The sequence below is a fragment of the Corythoichthys intestinalis genome, chromosome 22 (genome assembly GCF_030265065.1).
Source record: "Corythoichthys intestinalis isolate RoL2023-P3 chromosome 22, ASM3026506v1, whole genome shotgun sequence".
Taxonomy (NCBI): Eukaryota; Metazoa; Chordata; class Actinopteri; order Syngnathiformes; family Syngnathidae; genus Corythoichthys; species Corythoichthys intestinalis.
Genome location: NC_080416.1, coordinates 10,986,487 through 11,005,849, shown reverse-complemented (window position 1 = coordinate 11,005,849; position 19,363 = coordinate 10,986,487). Strand labels below are relative to the sequence as shown.

Sequence of the window (19,363 nt, the reverse complement as noted above, 5' to 3'; positions counted from 1 at the left end):
CGTTAAAATGATAACAAGAACGGTGAGCAAAAATCCCAGAACCACACGGGGGGACCTATTGAATGACCTACAGAGAACTGGGACTACAGTAACAAAGGCTACTATCAGTAACACAATGCGCCGCCAGGAACTCAAATCCTGCACTGCCAGATGTGTCCCCCTGCTGAAGAAAGTACACGTCCAGGTAGAGCAGGGCGGTAAACCGAAAATTTACCGTCACCGAAATTCTTAACGATGACCGACGTAATTTTGACCATGTCGGTAAATTCGGTAAATTAATAAAACAAGAAAATATAGTCTTTTCATCCCGCTTTGATTCTGTGTTGTCCGTCTATGTTCATTCCCCTTTAAGAAACCGTCAATGGGCTTACGTAGGGAGTCACGTGATCATCAAGGAGCCAATCAAACAAAAGCCCAGTAAGCTAACGCTAGCAGCTAACGCTACAAGCAAAACGTGATGGAGTGTGGCTTAAGGGAGGTTCACCAAACTTTTAACCGACATTTAGTAGACTCTTGGTGGCATCCAGACGGGCTTTCACCCGCTGTCCTCCCTGCTGTTCTCACAATTTCCGGAGATGGTGCTTTCAGTGCTTTCTACTGGTAGCCAGGCTAACGCTAGCTAGCGGCTAACGCTACAAATGAACGTGATGTAGTCGGATAGCGGCTCTAACTTGTCGAAACGGCTGAACTTAATGAGTGGATTGGGCACGGACTGCATCTAGCAATTACTATGTGGCATTATTTTGTATCTGTCTGTGTGTGATTCCTCTGATAGCTTTTGTGATGGTAAAGCATTCAGCTTAAAGTACAATCCAACGGCGAAACTTATAATGACCGAGAAATGGCCCCAGCTATTTTTCTGTATGTGCTTATTTCTGTGTCATTATTGCTATCATAAAATCTTAAGCGTTTCATTTGAAGAAGATCAATATAGCTTTAATGTGTGTGTGTCTCTCTCTGTTTGTTTGGGGTTTCATTTGTGCGTGCATTTATTAAAAAATGCACTGGGGGGGACCCTGAAACCATAATGTAAACACTTGTATTTAATAATTATGTCACAGCAGCCATTAACAAGTTGTCTTTTTGAAGTGTACTGTTCAAGCTGCAAGTCATTTGTGTTACAATGACATGTTTGCACAGGCATATTGATTTTGATCATGTACATTGTTCAAGTCATACACGCTGTTATAAATGTTCATACTTGAATTCTTATTGCTTACATTACATTTTTATAAACTTAATGTTTAGACTGCATGTACAATTGTTAAATACAGTATATGAAATTGAATGCTGGTAAATAAATCAAGAAACAGTTAATCTGTATTTCATGCATTGATTCAGATTTTCAAATTATATAACAGTACGTTTGGGCGAATTTATCGTCATTTATCGTTATCGAGATAAATCTGCTCAATTTATCGTGATACATGTTTAAGGCCATATCGCCCAGCCCTACGTCCAGGCCTGTCTGCGGTTCGCTAGAGAGCATTTGGATGATCCAGAAGAGGACTGGGAGAATGTGTTATGGTCAGATGAAACCAAAATAGAACTTTTTGGTAGAAACACATGTTTTCGCGTTTGGAGGAGAAAGAATACTGAATTGCTTCCGAAGAACAGCATACCCACTGTGAAGCATGGGGGTGGAAACATCATGCTTTGGGGCTTTTTTTCTGCAAAGTGACCAGGACGACTGGTCTGTGTAAAGGATAGAATGAATGGGGCCGTGTATTGAGAGATTTTGAGTGAAAATCTCCTTCCATCAGCAAGGGCATTGAAGATGAGACGTGGCTGGGTCTTTCAGCATGACAATCATAGGCAGAGTTTGACTTTTGGGGCAGGGAGGACACAACATGTTGATGACCCCAAAACGAAGTGTCAGCAATAAAATTAAAACTTACAATAATATTTAAAATAATAAGTTGACAATGAGTGTTTTCTGTTTCCCATCATTTTTTAGGGGAATTCTAAATCAGGCTGCTGAGGCAATACTTTTCGCCAAGATCTTTATTCATTGAATTTGATACGCCCACCGGTGTCGTGCCAATGTAGTTACCCCAGTCAAAAATTGTATCTCCTGGGCGAAGTCATATGGAGGTAGATTTGTCTTTTTTTTTTTTTTGATTGAATAATAAAGCTTCAATCAAAATTTATTTTCAACCAAAAAAAGTTGCTTCAATCAAAAAAACAACAACAAACAAACAAACAAAAAACAAACAAAAAAAGTGTTTTTCCAAAAATAAATTTGAAACAAAAAAACAAACAAACAAACAAACAAAATGCATGTGAAAGCCTTTTTTTCTTCAATTAATTTTTATTTTATAATTTTTTTTATATTTTTGATTGAAGCAACTTTTTGATTGAAGTAATGTTGATTCTGATTTGGGCCACATTTTGGCTAGGACATTTCTCTCTTTTTTATTCAATCAAAAAATAAGTTGCTTAAAAAAAATATTGATTTTCAATCAAAAAAAGAAAAAAAATCAATCATAGAAAAAGGTTTTTGAATACGAAAAAATATTTGAGATTGAAAAATTTGCATTTGAACACTTAAGTTTTCATTGAAAAATATTTAATTGAAGCAATCTTTTTTGTGTTTGGGCCATATTATGATTAGGAACTTTGTGTCTAAATCATTCAATCACCCCCAAAAGTTGCTTCAATCGATAAAAAAAATGTTTTTAATCAAAGACAAAAATTATTTCTAAAAATATTTTTTCTCAAATATATAAATTATATGCAGAGCAAATGACTAAGGTGTTCGAAAAATAATTTCGACCCATTATAAAAATGTTTTTTTGTTCATTTTATTCCTTTTTGTTGCAGTTTTATTGCTTTACAACTTTTATATATACTGTATATAGGAAAGTCAATTACATGCAATTACACTTTTCGCCAACCAAGGAGGGCTTGGACCCCCTGGCCCCACTTTAAAATCCGCTTATGATTACAATGATCCCAAACACACAGCCAGGGCACTAAAGGAGTGGCTTCGTAAGAAGCATTTCAAGGTCCTGGAGTGGCCTAGCCAGTCTCCAGATCTCAACCCCATAGAAAATCTGTGGAGGGAGTTGAAAGTCCGTGTTGCCCAACGACAGCCCCAAAACATCACTGCTCTAGAGGAGATCTGCATGGAGGAATGGGCCAAAATACCAGCAACAATGTGTGAAAATCTTGTGAAGATTTACAGAAAACATTTGGCCTCCGTTATTGCCAACAAAGGGTACATAACAAAGTATTGAGATGAACTTTTGGTATTGACCAAATGCTTATTTCCCACCATGATTTGCAAATAAATTCTTTAAAAATCATACAATGTGATTTTCTGGGGGGGGTTCCATATTCTGTCTCTCATGGTTGAGGTTTACCCATGTTGACAATTACAGGCCTCTAATATTTTCAAGTGGGAGAACTTGCACAATTAGTGGTTAACTAAATACATATTTGCCCCATTGTATATGATAGGCAAATGACTGGGACAGACACGTCTTCCTGCTCATAACAAGAGTAAAAAAAAATTGTATTATTTTAATTTGTTTTATTCATTTTCCCAGGAGATCACTCACTCTCTTGCCACTTAAAATTAAAAGCTACCACGCACGCTTTATTTGTGTTGTCTCGCTTTAGGGCACTCTAAAGGAACATATTTTCCTCCAGCGTTTGAGCGTCCTCAAAGCATGTCGTTGATTCTCTGGTGAGCATGAAGGAGTGCTTGGAAGCAGTGATGCAGAAGAGCTTTGTACGCTTTTTAAAAAAATTCCAGATGCTCGAAATGAGCCTCCTGTGATAAAAGGACTCTCTTTTGCCGCCTAGTAAACACTTGATTTACTTCTACTTAAAAATTATATAAAAAGTAATAAGAGACTGAATGGTTGTGATTGTTAGTCATGGATGTAGAACAGACATTTTCTGATTATTATCTACTTGGAGCTCATTCAAATGCATTAGGAAAATGTTCATGCTGGTCTTGTGCCTTTTTTCTTAAGCACTTTGTCAGTCTGCCTGTCATCAAGCTCTTTCAGATGCTATCAAGCGCACGCTACATCAAATGCGAATTGGGCGGACAGACTAATAGCTGGCATCTTATCGTTTTAAGACAAGCCGGTCGATAAATTGGCTAAACAACCTTAGGTGTGTTCATTTATCACGCGCAACTGTTTGGCATTTTATGTAGCATCCAGTCGAAATGACGGGCGACATGTGGGGTTCCTTACGTAACGGCTAAAAGCTAGGCTCGGATTGATCACCTTGCGAACCTTCCGAAGTGTCGCATGTAAGAGTGTTGATTTGGGTTGCAAGTCAAGGAAAGACGGAGGGAATCGCTCATTTTCTGGGTTGGAAACAAAGACAGGCGTCAAAGCGCATTCTGCCGAAAGACATGGTGTGTAATCGTCTGTCAAGGATTGATGAGGAATGGATTGGCCGGGTGGAAGAAGCAGAAGCAATTTAGAAGGAGATGCTTTGAAACGAAATATGATTGAGAAACTTATAACACACACAAACTGACAGTTTTAACATCTTTTTTTTCGTTGGCTGTAGTTGATGGCGATAGATACAGTGGGGCAAATAAGTATTTAGACAACCACTAATTGTGCAAGTTCTCCCACTTGAAAATATTAAAGGCCTGTAATTGTCAACATGGGTAAACCTCAACCATGAGAAACAGAATGTGGAAAAAACCCCAGAAAATCACATTGTTTGATTTTTAAAGAATTTATTTGCAAATCATGGTGGAAAATAAGTTCATCTCATTGCTTTGTTATATACCCTTTGTTGGCAATAATGGAGGCCAAACGTTTTCTGTAACTCTTCACAAGCTTTTCACACACTGTTGCTGGTATTTTGGCCCATTCCTTCTTGCAGAGCTCCTCTAGAGCAGTGATGTTTTGGGGCTGTCATTGGGCAACACGGACTTTCAACTCCCTCCACAGATTTTCTATGGGGTTGAGATCTGTAGACTGGCTAGGCCACTCCAGGACTTCTTACGAAGCCACTCCTTTGTTGCCCTGGCTGTGTGTTTGGGATCATTGTCATGCTGAAAGACCCAGCCATGTCTTATCTTCAATGCCCTTGCTGATGGAAGGGGATTGTCACTCAAAATATCTCGATACATGGCCCCATTCATTCTTTTCTTTACACAGATCAGCCATCCTGGTCCCTTTGCAGAAAAACAGCCCCAAAGGATGATGTTTCCACCCCCATGCTTCACAGTGGGTATGGTGTTCTTCGGATGCAATTCATTTTTCTTTCTCCTCCAAACACGAGAACCCGTGTTTCTGCCAAAAGTTCTATTTTGGTTTCATTTGACCATAACACATTCTCTCAGTCTTCTTCTGGATCATCCAAAAGCTCTGTAGCGAACCCCAGACGGGCCTGGACGTGTACTTTCTTCAGCAGGGGAACACGTCTGGCAGTGCAGGATTTGAGTCCCTGGCGGCGCATTGTGTTACTGATAGTAGCCTTTGTTACTGTGGTCCCAGCTCTCTGTAGGTCATTCACTAGGTCCCCCCATGTGGTTCTGGGATTTTTGCTCACCGTTCTTGTTATCATTTTGACGCCACGGGGTGAGATCTTGCATGGAGCCCCAGATCGAGGGAGATTATCAGTGGTCTTGTATGTCTTCCATTTTCTAATAATTGCTCCCACAGTTGATTTCTTTACACTAAGCGAAGAGTGAAGAGTTACATAAAACGTTTGGCCTCCGTTATTGCCAACAAAGGGTACATAACAAAGTATTGAGATGAACTTTTGGTATTGACCAAATACTTATTTTCCACCATGATTTGCAAATAAATTCTTTAAAAATCAAACAATGTGATTTTCTGTTTTTTTTCCCACATTCTGTCTCTAATGGTTGAGGTTTACCCATGTTGACAATTACAGGCCTCTCTAATATTTTCAAGTGGGAGAACTTGCACTATTAGTTGTTGACTAGATACTTATTTGCCCCACTGTAGGTGACATAATCATCATGTTACGAGGCTTGAAACAAACAGGACATGCCGGCGCGTCCATTAACTTTAGAGGGTTAATCGGTAGAGTTGGTTGTGAATGTTCATGTTTGAAAGCTGGGAGGGGCAGGCAGCGATCATTCAACGTCTATCCTTGTCAATGCCATCCAATGAATGAAATGTTCAGTGCAGTATGTCATTCGATCTAAATAAATTCACCCAAGCAAAACACATTACTATGTATGCTTCCACTGAAAATAGGTTTTCATTTTAACTCGTCACTATGTCACTGTGAATATAGAACGCCATACATAATCATAAAAAAACAAGGTCAACGCAACCTTTCTCTGCACATATTTATGTAAATCGCATGTTTCACACAACATGTACAAATTGAGCATGTCACTCGGCAGTAACAGTAATTGCTGCAACTCTTCAGTCAAGACAGCTTGAAGGTCCAGCGCTAACAGGCGTCATGTGATACGCGCGTGGGTGAAATTCCCAATCTGTCACTGTTCATTCACTCATCCGACTAATCCCAGCACACTTCAATTGGACTCTGTCACATGACTTTAGCCGGATTGACGGAAGAATGTGCTGTCATGTCAGCACACAGAATTCTTACATGCAAGGCCTCATCAATTATGAATGGGCTGAGAGTGAGTCATCGTAGAAATGTTCCCGGATTCTCAAATCCCCAATCCTGAAAAGATCGATGCCTCGGAATGACCTGTATCTACGTTTTTTTTTACGGGGAATGAGTAAACAGCAAGTAGACAAGCGGGCGACACAACAGTCTGCGACATCATGTCTGATTACATCAAAGTGCTCTTCTGGTCATACTTGTTTCAATCTGCCATTTAATTGACAACAATTGTCTTAACTTAACCTTCAGTACCATCAAGGTGGACACTGAGACATTTCCAGGGCAGTCGAGACTCGAGAGACAGTTTCCGAGAACCCACGGCAAGAGCTATTCATAGAATATCTCGCTGTGAAGCAGCAGGTCTACTTTCTTTGAATAAGAAAAATATTTCCTTGTCTTCTTAGAAACGATCTAACGCTTGAAACCAGAGCTGGAAGTAGATTGGCAAATCAGATCGGAGCTTTAATCTTGGATTCAAGTCTTACCAAAGGGTCTCATATCTATTACTTCATTACACCTGAGGTAGAATGTCACTTTGAACCCCAGGTTTGTCTGGGAAATTTCGGAAAGCTTTGATTCGTCCAAATAATCTACAGTCATAGACTTCATAATGTATTGACGGGACACAGGGCGCGGGGCTGATAAATAGGGGGCCTGCATTGTTGGCGAGGCCATCAAAGCTGATCCTTTTTAGACATGGACGTAAAAGAGTCTCGATTCTTAGTCATAAAAGCAAAAAAAAAAACAACAACGCGCAATTAGCATTTATTTTACATAAATATGTCCAAGTACAATGCTAGTCTGTGTTAGTGAAAGTAGCTAGTGGCCTCCTTATGTAAACAGAGCTGAATAAATGCTTAAATCCCTTAAAGTAGGCTTAAAGTAGGGTTATCAAATTTATCGCGTTAACAGCGGTAATTAATTAAAAAAAATTTTTTAATCATGTTAAAATATTTAACGCAATTAACACATGCGCTGCACGACCCACTCATGCATTGTTGCGTTCAATCTATAATGGCGCCGTTTTACGTATATGTAGAGCTAAAAGGCAGCGTAAAATGAGTAGAGTGAATTTTGGCAGGCTTTGGAGCCTTTTTTTAATTGGCTAAAGCCTCACAATCCCCCTCTCAACAATTAGAAATATTGTGGGAAGCAATGTAGGGAAGAAAGGTAGTAGTTGATCTTTTTCTTAACACCCTATGTCAGGGGTCAGCAACCTTTTTGGTGTGGAGTGCCACTTTCAAATTTTCTTGTCAATCAGTGTGCCACCCCAAGATTAATGACGCGCATCTGAATTTTTATATCCGGCAGAGCTGTAATTTTACTCCAAATAAAAAAAACATGGACATACATTTAATTTGTATAACTACCATTCGTCTTCATCAATTAACTAAAAACTAATGCATATTGTAGAAAATATCAAAACTTGAAAATAAGTGCAACAGTAATAACAGCTGTACAGCTGTACCATTTTATGCAAACATATCACACACACACACACACACACACACACACACACACACACACACACACACCCCAGCACGCAAAGGGGAACAGGTGTGATTCTCAGTGCAGGTCTCCCACAGTACAGAGAGCCTTCAAAGTCAGAACAGCCGACTCTTACATTTTGTCTTGTTCACTAGCTTAAACAGTGAATTATATGCACAATTTTATATTTTATATTACACATATAAAAGATGCCCACTTTAATGTGTTCCTTGGCCCTGTTTTCTATGAATTTTCATGTTTTGTCTCGTAGTGGCGTTTGACACTTGTTGTGCGACACACACCACTCTCGAGGCATAATGCACAAAAAGAGCTACCGGAAGTAACCAGGCAACCAGTTGTTACCGGTATCCCCAAGGAGCCGCTGTCCCCTACAATATGATCGGCTTACTAGTTAAGCGTAGAAGAGGAATTGGGCGTCTGTGCGAGAAAAAGAGAGGGAGGAGCAAAGGAAGGTGTTGAGAGAGAGCGGAGAGCGCCGTGAAAAGGAGAGAAGAGGCTGTGTCCCCCGCCGGTTTTTGTTTTGTTTAATAAAAGTCTCCAGTAAAACGCCATCCAACGCGTCACAGTGTTTTTATACACATTGCCACCTCTCCGAAGTAAGCACCGGACGAATCGACGGCAACGAGCCACGTTAATCGCCGGTTCACTCCATACTAAAGTGCAAGCATCGCTTCACCCGCTGCCCTGACCTGACAGCTGGCAATCGGGGTCCAACCGGAGTATTGCGATGCGCCGGGACAGGGGTGTACAGTCCCGTATCTTAAGCGACCGGCCTCCGCGCCGGGGCGAGTGTGTGACATCGGGATCTCAATTCAAAGCCCGGCGCGGACGCCAGCGATTCGCCGGCTGTCTACTCGCTTACTAGCCCGCCGGCCTCCACGCTGGGGCTTGGAGTAACAGCACTAAAAAGTGCAGATTGGTGACAATCTGTACTTCCGCCAGCTCTCTGACTGGTTGGCTTCGTGACACGTTAGTAGCGGGTGCTGAACTGAGCGCGCAGAATTGAGTGCGCAGAGGGGGGAAAAAAACGACGAGCGCAGGAATCGAGAAATTGAAGCGCTGGAAGTGTGCTCAAAATCCATAATTGTTGCAAATAACGCTATAGGCAGAGGGGTCGGGAGGGACGCTCCTGTAAAGCCCTAAATAACAGGGTGTGCAACTAAAAATGTCTTAATTTCAGGTAAAAAAAAAAAATGATAATAATATTTTGCCATGCGCTCGCGTGTCACTGGTTAACCCATCGCGTGCCAGCGCTGACACGCGTGTCATAGGTTGCCGACCCCTGCCCTATGTTATTTCCCAACGCAGAGAAGATATATCAATTGGTGCCACTACGCACAGTCATGGTTGCACTTCCCATCATGCATTTGGGCAGAACAGTTAAATGGCTACAGTATCATTTACTGAAAGCTCAACAAATACACTAGATGGCAACATTTAGTCACAATATACAAAGTCATATTCATCCTTTAAGAGTTACAAGTCTTTCTATCCGTGGATCCCTCTCACAGAAAGAATGTTAATAATGTAAATGCCATCTTGAGGATTTATTGTCATAATAAACAAATACAGTACTTATGTACTGTATGTTGAATGTATATATTCGTCCGTGTTTTATTCATTTTTTTCTTAATGCATTGCCAAAATGTATATGATCGGGAAAAATGATCGGGAATGATTGGAATTGAATCGGGAGCAAAAAAAAAAAAAAAAAAAAAAGCAATCGGATCGGGAAATATCGGGATCGGCAGAAACTCAAACTAAAACGATCGGGAGCAAAAAAACATGATCGGAACAACCCTATCTATAACTGTCTGTAGCAGTGAAACGTAACCGCTCAAGGCTCTTAGTTACTTTCCTTGCAAGCACGTAACAATCAGTTTGCAATCAGTCACTTCCACTCAGAAAACAAAGCTCCGCTGTTCTGATAAGCAACCTATTCAGAAAAGACATTTTCCCATAATTCCTCTGCTAAGGGCAAACCAATTCATACATTTCCGAGACCTTCTTTCAGACCTTGGCTAAGGTTTTCCTTTTGTCATCCTAAGTGCTCCTCTATTCTGACTTGAGAGGCTTCAAACCCAAAACATACTCGGTGGCCGAGTGGCCTTTTCACGGTGACTTACAGGACTCTTCCGTGCCCAGCAGGCAGCTTGGTAGGTCGCCACTCCACGACTGATCATCCTGACCGTTCCACACAGTTGACTGATGAGGTTCTTATGGCGAATCTGCGTGACAAAGAGAAAGAATGAGCTGATTGATGACCACCAACTACTACTTCTGTGTTTTCTTTCGCTACGTTTAACAATGCCTCCGAATGATAAATACAGTATGCTTTGTCTGATTCACACACACAGCGTGCCATCTGACCTATCTACTTAAGGATTCCCAGTTTGTCTAGTCTCCTGAGAGGCCATAATCCTGATCTAAAACAACATTATGTTTCCCCGGTCATTCACTTTCACGGTTCACAAGCAGGTTGATGAAGGTTGATTGCAATTATTGTTTTTTTGTCTTGTTACAGACATCAGAGGGAAGATATGGAAGTAGGTGTTTGCTGTCTTTGGATACTTTGCAGTCTCTCACTGGTAAGGAGGCTTAAAAAAAGAGTCATGGATTTACAGTGGTATTAAAAAGTATTTGAAGCTTTTGGAATTTCTCACATTTCTGCATAAAATCTCCATCAAATGTGATCTGATCTTTGTCAAAATCACACAGATGAAAACACTGTGTGCTTTAACTAAAACCACCCTAAACATATATAGGTTTTCAGATTTTAATGAGGATATCAAGACAGTTCTTCCCAGGTGTGTTTTATATTGGAGAGCTCAGCTTTAACCCTTTAATGCCTGCAATATGAAGCAATTGGCAGAGAATACAAGATTTGAAAAATAAGGTCTTAATGAAACCTTTTTTTTTCAAATTTGTAAAAAAGAAAAAAAATGTGTAATAAGCGCTCTAATATCTATAACCTCTGCTAAATCCTGTTTTTTCCCCCTCATGGAACCTGCAGATGCATAAGTTGACTTGCATTCATTATTATTATTATTTTTTTTTTTTGAGGAAAGAGATTTCAAAATTCTAAATTAGTCTAAAAATCATGAAATTCTAATACCTATTTCCCACTGGCCAAAAAACCCATGTCAACCCACTAACAATCGGCTTTTGGTGGCAGTAAGAAAGGTGCAGCGACCCGCCTCGACCCGTGTCAATCAACCCGCCAAGCGACCCGCGTTAAAATCACCTCGGCTCTGATCGTCATGCAGTGTGAAAGCAAAACCTTGGGTCAACAGTCAACACCCTAATCTATGAGGTGACGTAGGCTCTTAGGTGATGCGTCATAACAATTTCGACCATTTTGAGGGCAATAAAAAGCATGAAAACAGAGAACACAAACGGAAAGGAGGCTTCCATGTTGCTCTGCATTGTTTACTTCCTTGAACTGAATGAATTCGATCGCACTTGTGTCGACGCACATCTTAGCGTGGTGACGTCACGTAACCTTACGCACGGCTGAGGAGGGGTGGGGGTTTAGACGGGTGGAAAAAAAAAAAGACACAGCTTTTTTTTTTTTTTGTCAATGGGAAAGGTAGCAAATACCAATTGCTATTGGGTTGCATTGGCTTGGAAAAAACGTTGACCCACTAGTTTCAGTGGGAAAGGGGCATAAGTGTATCAAATGTGATACATTTGGTATGAAGGGGTTTAACCACTCATCATTGATTGGGCACACACCTGACTTAAATTGTTTGGTTAAAATTGGTTTCAATTGCTCTTAAGCCTCCTTAGGCAGAGAGTTCAGATATTTATTGTTCTTCTTCTGTCATTGTTTGCATGCCCTTCTCATTAAAATATGAAAACCTATAAATGTTTGGGTGGTTTTAGTTAAAGCAAATGCTGTTTTTTTAATCTGTGTGATTTTGACAAAGATCAGCTCACATTTGATGGTTATTTCATGCAGAAATGTGAGGAATTCCAAAAGGTTCAGATACTTTTTCATACCACTGTATCGTGTTATATTGTTGGAGACATTTTTGGACTGAAAATGCTTAGAATGTGTTGTTTTTTTGTTGTTGTCAATGGCAGGCAATGAGTTAATCGCAAATATTCTCACATATATATACTGTATATACATATATACACAAACATATTTTTCCTTTGTTTTTTATTTTTTATTAAAAAGACAGTAAATATTTTTAATGTATTTTTCATTATTATAAAAAAAATAAAAAACTTTTTATTCGAATTTTTTAAAGTGTCATTATTTTTGTTACTTATTTATTATTATTTTATTTTATTACTATTATTATTTTAAAATTTGACAGTAAACATTGTCTGATTTCTGTCCTCCTCTTCCTTTCATTGAGGACATAAATTTTCTTCAAATTCAATCCCTTCACGGTAAAATAAAAATAATAAAGTTAAATACAATAATAATAATAATAATGATGATACATAAGGAAATAAAAGCAATAAATAAATGATCAATTATTAGAGTTGTCCAATAATGACTTTTTAACTGATAGCTCAATATCGTCCAACTCCAAAAATCCGAAACCGATGTATGCAGTCGTGGACTTAGCATATTATAGCTAATTGTATTGTGATGCCCCACTGGATGCTTTAATAATGATAAATGTAACAACTTCAAGGTTTTCAAACATTCTGTGAAAAATAACTAAAAAGTACCTACATTGCACCCCTATATTTATTGTTGAAATAAAAAAAAAAAATGCAAAAATCAGTTTTTTTGGATCAAGTGCAAGTACAAAGTGCAGAGTGCCAATAAGGCACTGTCATATGCATATTGGCCCAAAACCGATAATGAAAAACTGATGTCGATATTATTCGATATCATTTAAAATGCTTTTATCGGATGATATCATCGGTTATGTGATAATATCAATAACTCTAATAATTATTATAATAAAATACATACAATTTTATGTATGATGTGTCGGCAAACCAAAATGTTGAAAGAGCCATATTGGACTGAAAAAAACAATAATTAAATATGTCTTCAGCTGCAAAAAATGTAAAAGCCTCTTAAAAGCCATAAAAGGCAGTACATGTTGTATATACCGTATCTATATTTGCCATCTTAGTTTACTATCAAAATGACTAAGTTGGCTGCAAATATGTAAAGAGCCTTCATGATTACTGTATTTTCTGCACTATAAGGCTCATCTAAAATATTTCAATTTTTTTCAAATGCTGAATGTGCGCCTCATAATCAGCTCAATATTGGTTAATCATGGCATTACATTCCCTTTAGCATCGCTCCATCTAGAGGATGCGCAACTTAACCCCAACCACTAGTATAACTACTACTACTACTGCGCCTTATAATGCGGTGCACGTCATATACGTGTATATATACCGGTACTGTAAATAAAGTTTTAAAATGGGCCATTCATTGAAGATGCGCCCTATACGCCGATGCTCCTTATAATGTGGAAAATATGGTAAATGTTTAATTTCCCTGCAGTGCATCCTTTTGAGAATGATGCACCACGTGACTACTCCGTTGTACGATGCCGCCTCAAGTTTCACTTTATTACAATATTAATGAATTAGAAGAATGCTTTTGCTCCTTTAGAAACTATGTGAAACACAAATATACTAGTCCTTCTCAAAAGATTAGCATATTGTGATAAAGTTCATTATTTTCTGTAATATACTGATAAACATTAGACTTTCACATGTTTTAGATTCATTACACATTCATTAACAATAGTATTTGTTTTATTTTTTATTTTATTCTATTCGTGATTAAATGCGATTTTATGTATAATTTTATTTCCTATTTCGATGGTCTTTGTTTTTACGTTCTATTGATTTTAATGTGATTTTTATGATCTTCATGTGACGTAAAGCAATTTGAATTGCCTTTTGTTGAATTGTGCTATATAAATAAATTTGCCTTGCCTTGCCACACAACTGAAGTAGTTCAAGCCTTTTATTGTTTTAATATTGATGATTTTGGCAAAAAATTAAAGAAAAAACAAAAATCCCTATCCATCCAAAAAAAATAGCATATTTCATCCGATCAATACAAAAAAGTGTTTTTTAATACAAAAAAGTCAACCTTCAATTAATTGTATCAGCTACGCACTCAATACTTGGTCGGGAATCCTTTGCCAGAAATGACTGCTTCAATGAGGCGTGGCATGGAGGCAATCAGCCTGTGGCACTGCTGAGGTGTTATGGAGGCCCAGGGTGCTTCGATAGCGGCCTTCAGCTCATCCACAGTGTTGGGTCTGGTGTCTCTCAATTTCCTCTTCACAATATCCCACAGATTCTCTATGGGGTTCAGGTCAGGAGAGCTGGCAGGCCAATTGAGCACAGTAATCCCATGGTCAGTAAACCATTTACCAGTGGTTTTGGCACTGTGAGCAGGTGCCAGGTCGTGCTGAAAAATGAAATCTTCATCTCCATAAAGCTTTTCAGCAGATGGAAGCATGAAGTGCTCCAAAATCTCCTGATAGCTTGCTGCATTGACCCTGCCCTTGATAAAACACAGTTGACCAACACCAGCAGCTGACATGACATGGCACCCCAGACCATCACTGACTGTGGGTACTTGACACTGGACTTCAGGCATTTTGGCATTTCCTTCTCCCCAGTCTTCCTCCAAACTCTGGCACCTTGATTTCCGAATGACATGCAAAATTTCATCTAAAAAAAAGTACTTTGGACCACTGAGCAACAGTCCAGTGCTGCTTCTCTGTAGCCCAGGCCAGGCGTTTCTGCCGCCGTTTCAGGTTAAAAAGTGGCTTGACCTGGGGAAGCTCACCTGTAGCCCATTTCCAGCACACGCCTGTGCACGGTGGCTCTGGATGTTTCTACTCCAGACTCAGTACACTGTTTCTGCAGGTCCCCCAAGGTCTGGAATCGGCCCTTCGCCACAATCTTTCTCAGGGTGCGGTCACTTCTTCTGGTTGTACAGCGTTTCCTGCCACACTTTTTCCTTCCCACTGAAGTGCCTTGATACAGCACTCTGGGAACAGCCTATTCACTCAGAAATTTCTTTCTGTGTCTTAGCCTCTTGCTTGAGGGTGTCAATTATGGCTTTCTGGACAGCAGTCAGGTCGGCAGTCTTGCCCATGGTTGCGGTTTTGAGTAATGAACCAAGCTGGGAGTTTTTAAAAGCCTCAGGAATCTTTCGCAGGGGTTTTGAGTTAATTCGTTGATTCAGATGATTAGGTTAGTAGCTTCTTTAGAGTACCTTTTCATGATATGCTAATTTTTTGAGATAGGGATTTTTGGGTTTTCTTGACGTTTTTGCCAAAATCATCAATATTAAAACAATAAAAGGCTTGAAGTACTTCAGTTGTGTGTAATGAATCTAAAATATATGAAAGTCTAATTTTTATCAGTACATTACAGAAAATAATGAACTTTATCACAATATGCTAATTTTTTGAGAAGGACCAATATATTTCCTTCCCCCATCTTTTTCTATTTTCAAACATTTTTGAAAAAGCTCCAGGGAGCCACTAGGGCAACGCTAAAGAGCCACGGGTTGCTAACTCCTGATCTACGCTAAAACGCACTGAGGCTGCTTTGATCGGAAATGTCACAAATTCACGACAATAGACTGGAAGGGGTTAATTTTAGTGAGAAAAATAAAAAAACATGGAGTCAACATGATTTACTTTCGTGAGCGACACAAAATGACATAAAGGTCCCATCTGGCCTCTGAGCCTGGAGTTTAACACCTGTGATTTAATAATTTAAGCGGAAACTTGGCTAATTGGGTTTTTCTTTCTTACTGAAACTTCAGATCACATTACTGCCAATTTTAAATCCTTCTAATAGGTTGCATGGAGACATTTCAACAAAGGGAAAAGCGGATTACATAACTTGCTTTGTGTGTGCGTGCCCTTGTTTGGATGAGCAGAATATTTGATTCACACTTGAATGAGGTTGCTTGGAAAATAGCAGAGTTTAACTAAAGGCCATTCATCCAGAACTTTTCGTTTCAACGGGTAAAACAGAGTTCTCCGTATTCTTTTCCCTTTCAGTCAGCGCATCAGTCGATCTTGGTGGTGGCCTGGTGGTCGTATGTATGACGTCATTTACTTCAATGTTTGGAGTGACATCATATGTACGGCTGCTAAACTGCTACACGGGACGTCGTCGCCGCTTTGAGATGCTCTTCCGAAGACGCGATCTGGATGGCAATGTGTTGAAATTTCTCAACTATGCATTTGAGATTAGTGTCCTCTAAGAAGCTTTGTTTCTCCTCTAGACTGAAACTTTGTGAGATAAGTCTCAACAAAAAAGGCTCCCCCCGCCCCTTCAGTGAGCTCCATTATCAAAATCAGTTCGCACCGCAGGCCTTTTCATCTATTGCTACCTCCGATTGCAAACAATACAAGCTGATAAGAACTCTTTGAAAGAAAATGATTTCTTTGGGAACATATTTGGATGAATGTCATGAAAAAAAAAAACTTTAATCGAATTTTTAGTCTCCCATTTTGATGACATCATCTTTCTACCTGCTTTCACTCTTTTACATAGTCTCTGCAGTGCACGGCGCACGGCGTCCAGTCTGTTGCCAAAATGTCGCTCGAGCCAGGAATCGGCAAAGAGAGTCGATACCGATGTCTCAACAAAGACCGTCCACATAACAGAAGCGGTAAGAGGCTCATTTTCAGTCATTGACGTTTATTACAGAAGGAACTTGATATTAGCAATAGATTTTTATTTTTTTTTTTTACTTAAGATAGACTCTTTTAACAAATTTGAGTTAAATCAATATGAAGAATTAGACCAGAATATTGATTTGCTGCCACTGCTGGAAATTGACGTCCAATCCATTTTGACTCTCAAAATGGACTCAGAATGAGAATGAGTTAATGATTGATAATTCCGTCTAATATTTGGGCGATTAACCGATTAATTTCGATACAATCAACCATACCATCCTGCTCTCCCGATTAGAATCTGTACACATCTCTGGCACTGCACTTTCCTGGTTCCGCTCCTACCTCACCGACCGACTACAATTTATCACCATCAATCACTGCACGTCCCCTCCTGTTCCCCTACCACAAGGTGTCCCCCAAGGTTCAGTTCTTGGTCCCCTCCTCTTCATTTGCCCCCTTGGTCAGATCATCCGTAAACATGGCCTCCAATTTTACCGCTACGCTGACGACATCCAAATTTACATCTCCACAAAACAAATCTCGCACAGCACCGATTCCACACTTCACAACTGCCTCAGCGATATTAAATCCTGGATGCAAGAAAACCATCTTTACCTCAACAGTAACAAATCGGACATAATCATCATTGACCCTGCAGCTCACATCAAAGACTCAATTTTCCCTCACCATTACCAACTGCACCCTGCCTCTTTCAACACATTCCCGCAACCTAGGTACAGTGGGGCAAATAAGTATTTAGTCAACCACTAATTGTGCAAGTTCTCCCACTTGAAAATATTAGCGAGGCCTGTAATTGTCAACATGGGTAAACCTCAACCATGAGAGACGGAATGTGGTAGGAAAAAAACAGAAAATCACATTGTTTGATTTTTAAAGAATTTATTTGCAAATCATGGTGGAAAATAAGTATTTGGTCACTACCAAACGTTCATCTCAATACTTTGTTATGTACCCTTTGTTGGCAATAACGGAGGCCAAACATTTTCTGTAACTGTTCACAACCTTTTCACACACCGTTGCTGGTATTTTGGCCCATTGCTCCATGCAGATCTCCTCTAGAGCAGTGATGTTTTGGGGCTGTTGTTGGGCAACACGAACTTTCAACTCCCTCCACAGATTTTCTAAGGGTTTGAGATCTGGAGACTGGCTAGGCCACTCCAGGACCTTGAAATGCTTCTTACGAAGCCACTCCTTTGTTGCCCTGGCTGTGTGTTTGGGATAATTGTCATGCTGAAAGACCCAGCCACGTCTCATCTTCAATGCCCTTGCTGATGGAAGGAGATTTTCACTCAAAATATCTCGATACAAGGCCCCATTCATTCTTTCCTTTACACAGATCAGTCGTCCTGGTCCCTTTACAGAAAAACAGCCCAAAAGCATGATGTTTGCACCCCTATGCTTCACAGTGGGTATGGTGTTCTTCGGATGCAATTCAGTATTCTTTCTCCTCCAAACACGAGAACCTGTGTTTCTACCAAAATGTTCTATTTTGGTTTCATCTGACCATAACACATTCTCCCAGTCCTCTTCTGGATCATCCAAATGCTCTCTAGCGAACCGCACACGGGCCTGGACGTGTACTTTCTTCAGCAGGGGGACACGTCTGGCAGTGCAGGATTTGAGTCCCTGGTGGCGCATTGTGTTACTGATAGTAGCCTTTGTTACTGTGGTCCCAGCTCTCTGTAAGTCATTCACTAGTTCCCCCCGTGTGGTTCTGGGAATTTTTCTTACTGTTCTTGTTATCATTTTGACGCCACGGGGTGAGATCTTGCATGGAACCCCAGATCGAGGGAGATTATCAGTGGTCTTGTATGTCTTCCCTTTTCTAATAATTACTCCCACAGTTGATTTCTTTCCACCAAGTATTTTACCTATTGCAGATTGAGTCTTCCCAGCCTGGTGCAGGTCTACAATTTTGTCTCTGGTGTCCTTCGACAGCTCTTTAGTCTCAGCCATAGTGGAGTTTGGAGTGTGACTGACTGATGTTGTGGACAGGTGTCTTTTATACCGATAACGAGTTAAAACAGGTGCCATTAATACAGGTAACAAATGGAGCCTCGTTAGACCTCTTTGACAGCCAGAAATCTTGCTTGTTTGTAGGTGACCAAATACTTATTTTTCACTCTAATTTGGAAAGAAATTCTTTAAAAATCAAACAAAGTGATTTTCTGTTTTTTTCCCCACATTCTGTCTCTCATGGTTGAGGTTTACCCATGTTGACAATTAAAGGCCCCTCTAATGTTTTCAAGTAGGAGAACTTGCACAATTGGTGGTTGACTAAATACTTATTTGCCCCAATGTAGGTATCATTTTCGACGATAAACTAAGATTCAACCTGCACATCAACCACATTACCAGAACTGCCTTCTTTCACCTCAAGAACATAGCCCGTCTTCGCCCCTCCCTCACGTTCTCTGCTGCTGAAACCCTCATGCCTTCATCACGTCTAGACTTGACTACTGTAACAGCTACATCATTATTACTAAAATTAAAAGTGACTTGTTTACTTGGATAATGTACTTTTGGCAATTTCTATCATGTCTTGATGGCTGCACTTTCATGGCACTTCAACTCGCAATTCAGTT

General features: G+C 39.8%; 1 protein-coding gene across 2 annotated transcripts in view; it reads left to right on the top strand.

Moving 5' to 3' along the window:
- Positions 1 to 19,363, top strand: part of calcr (calcitonin receptor) — a 79,887-nt gene that overhangs the window by 17,396 nt on the left and 43,128 nt on the right. For both annotated transcript variants that reach the window (XM_057827932.1, XM_057827931.1), the window contains exons 2-3: positions 10,628 to 10,691; positions 16,630 to 16,747. In XM_057827932.1, coding sequence (XP_057683915.1) covers positions 10,644 to 10,691; positions 16,630 to 16,747 — 166 coding nt within the window. In that variant the 5' untranslated portion in view covers positions 10,628 to 10,643. The remainder of the gene's footprint in view (positions 1 to 10,627; positions 10,692 to 16,629; positions 16,748 to 19,363) is intronic.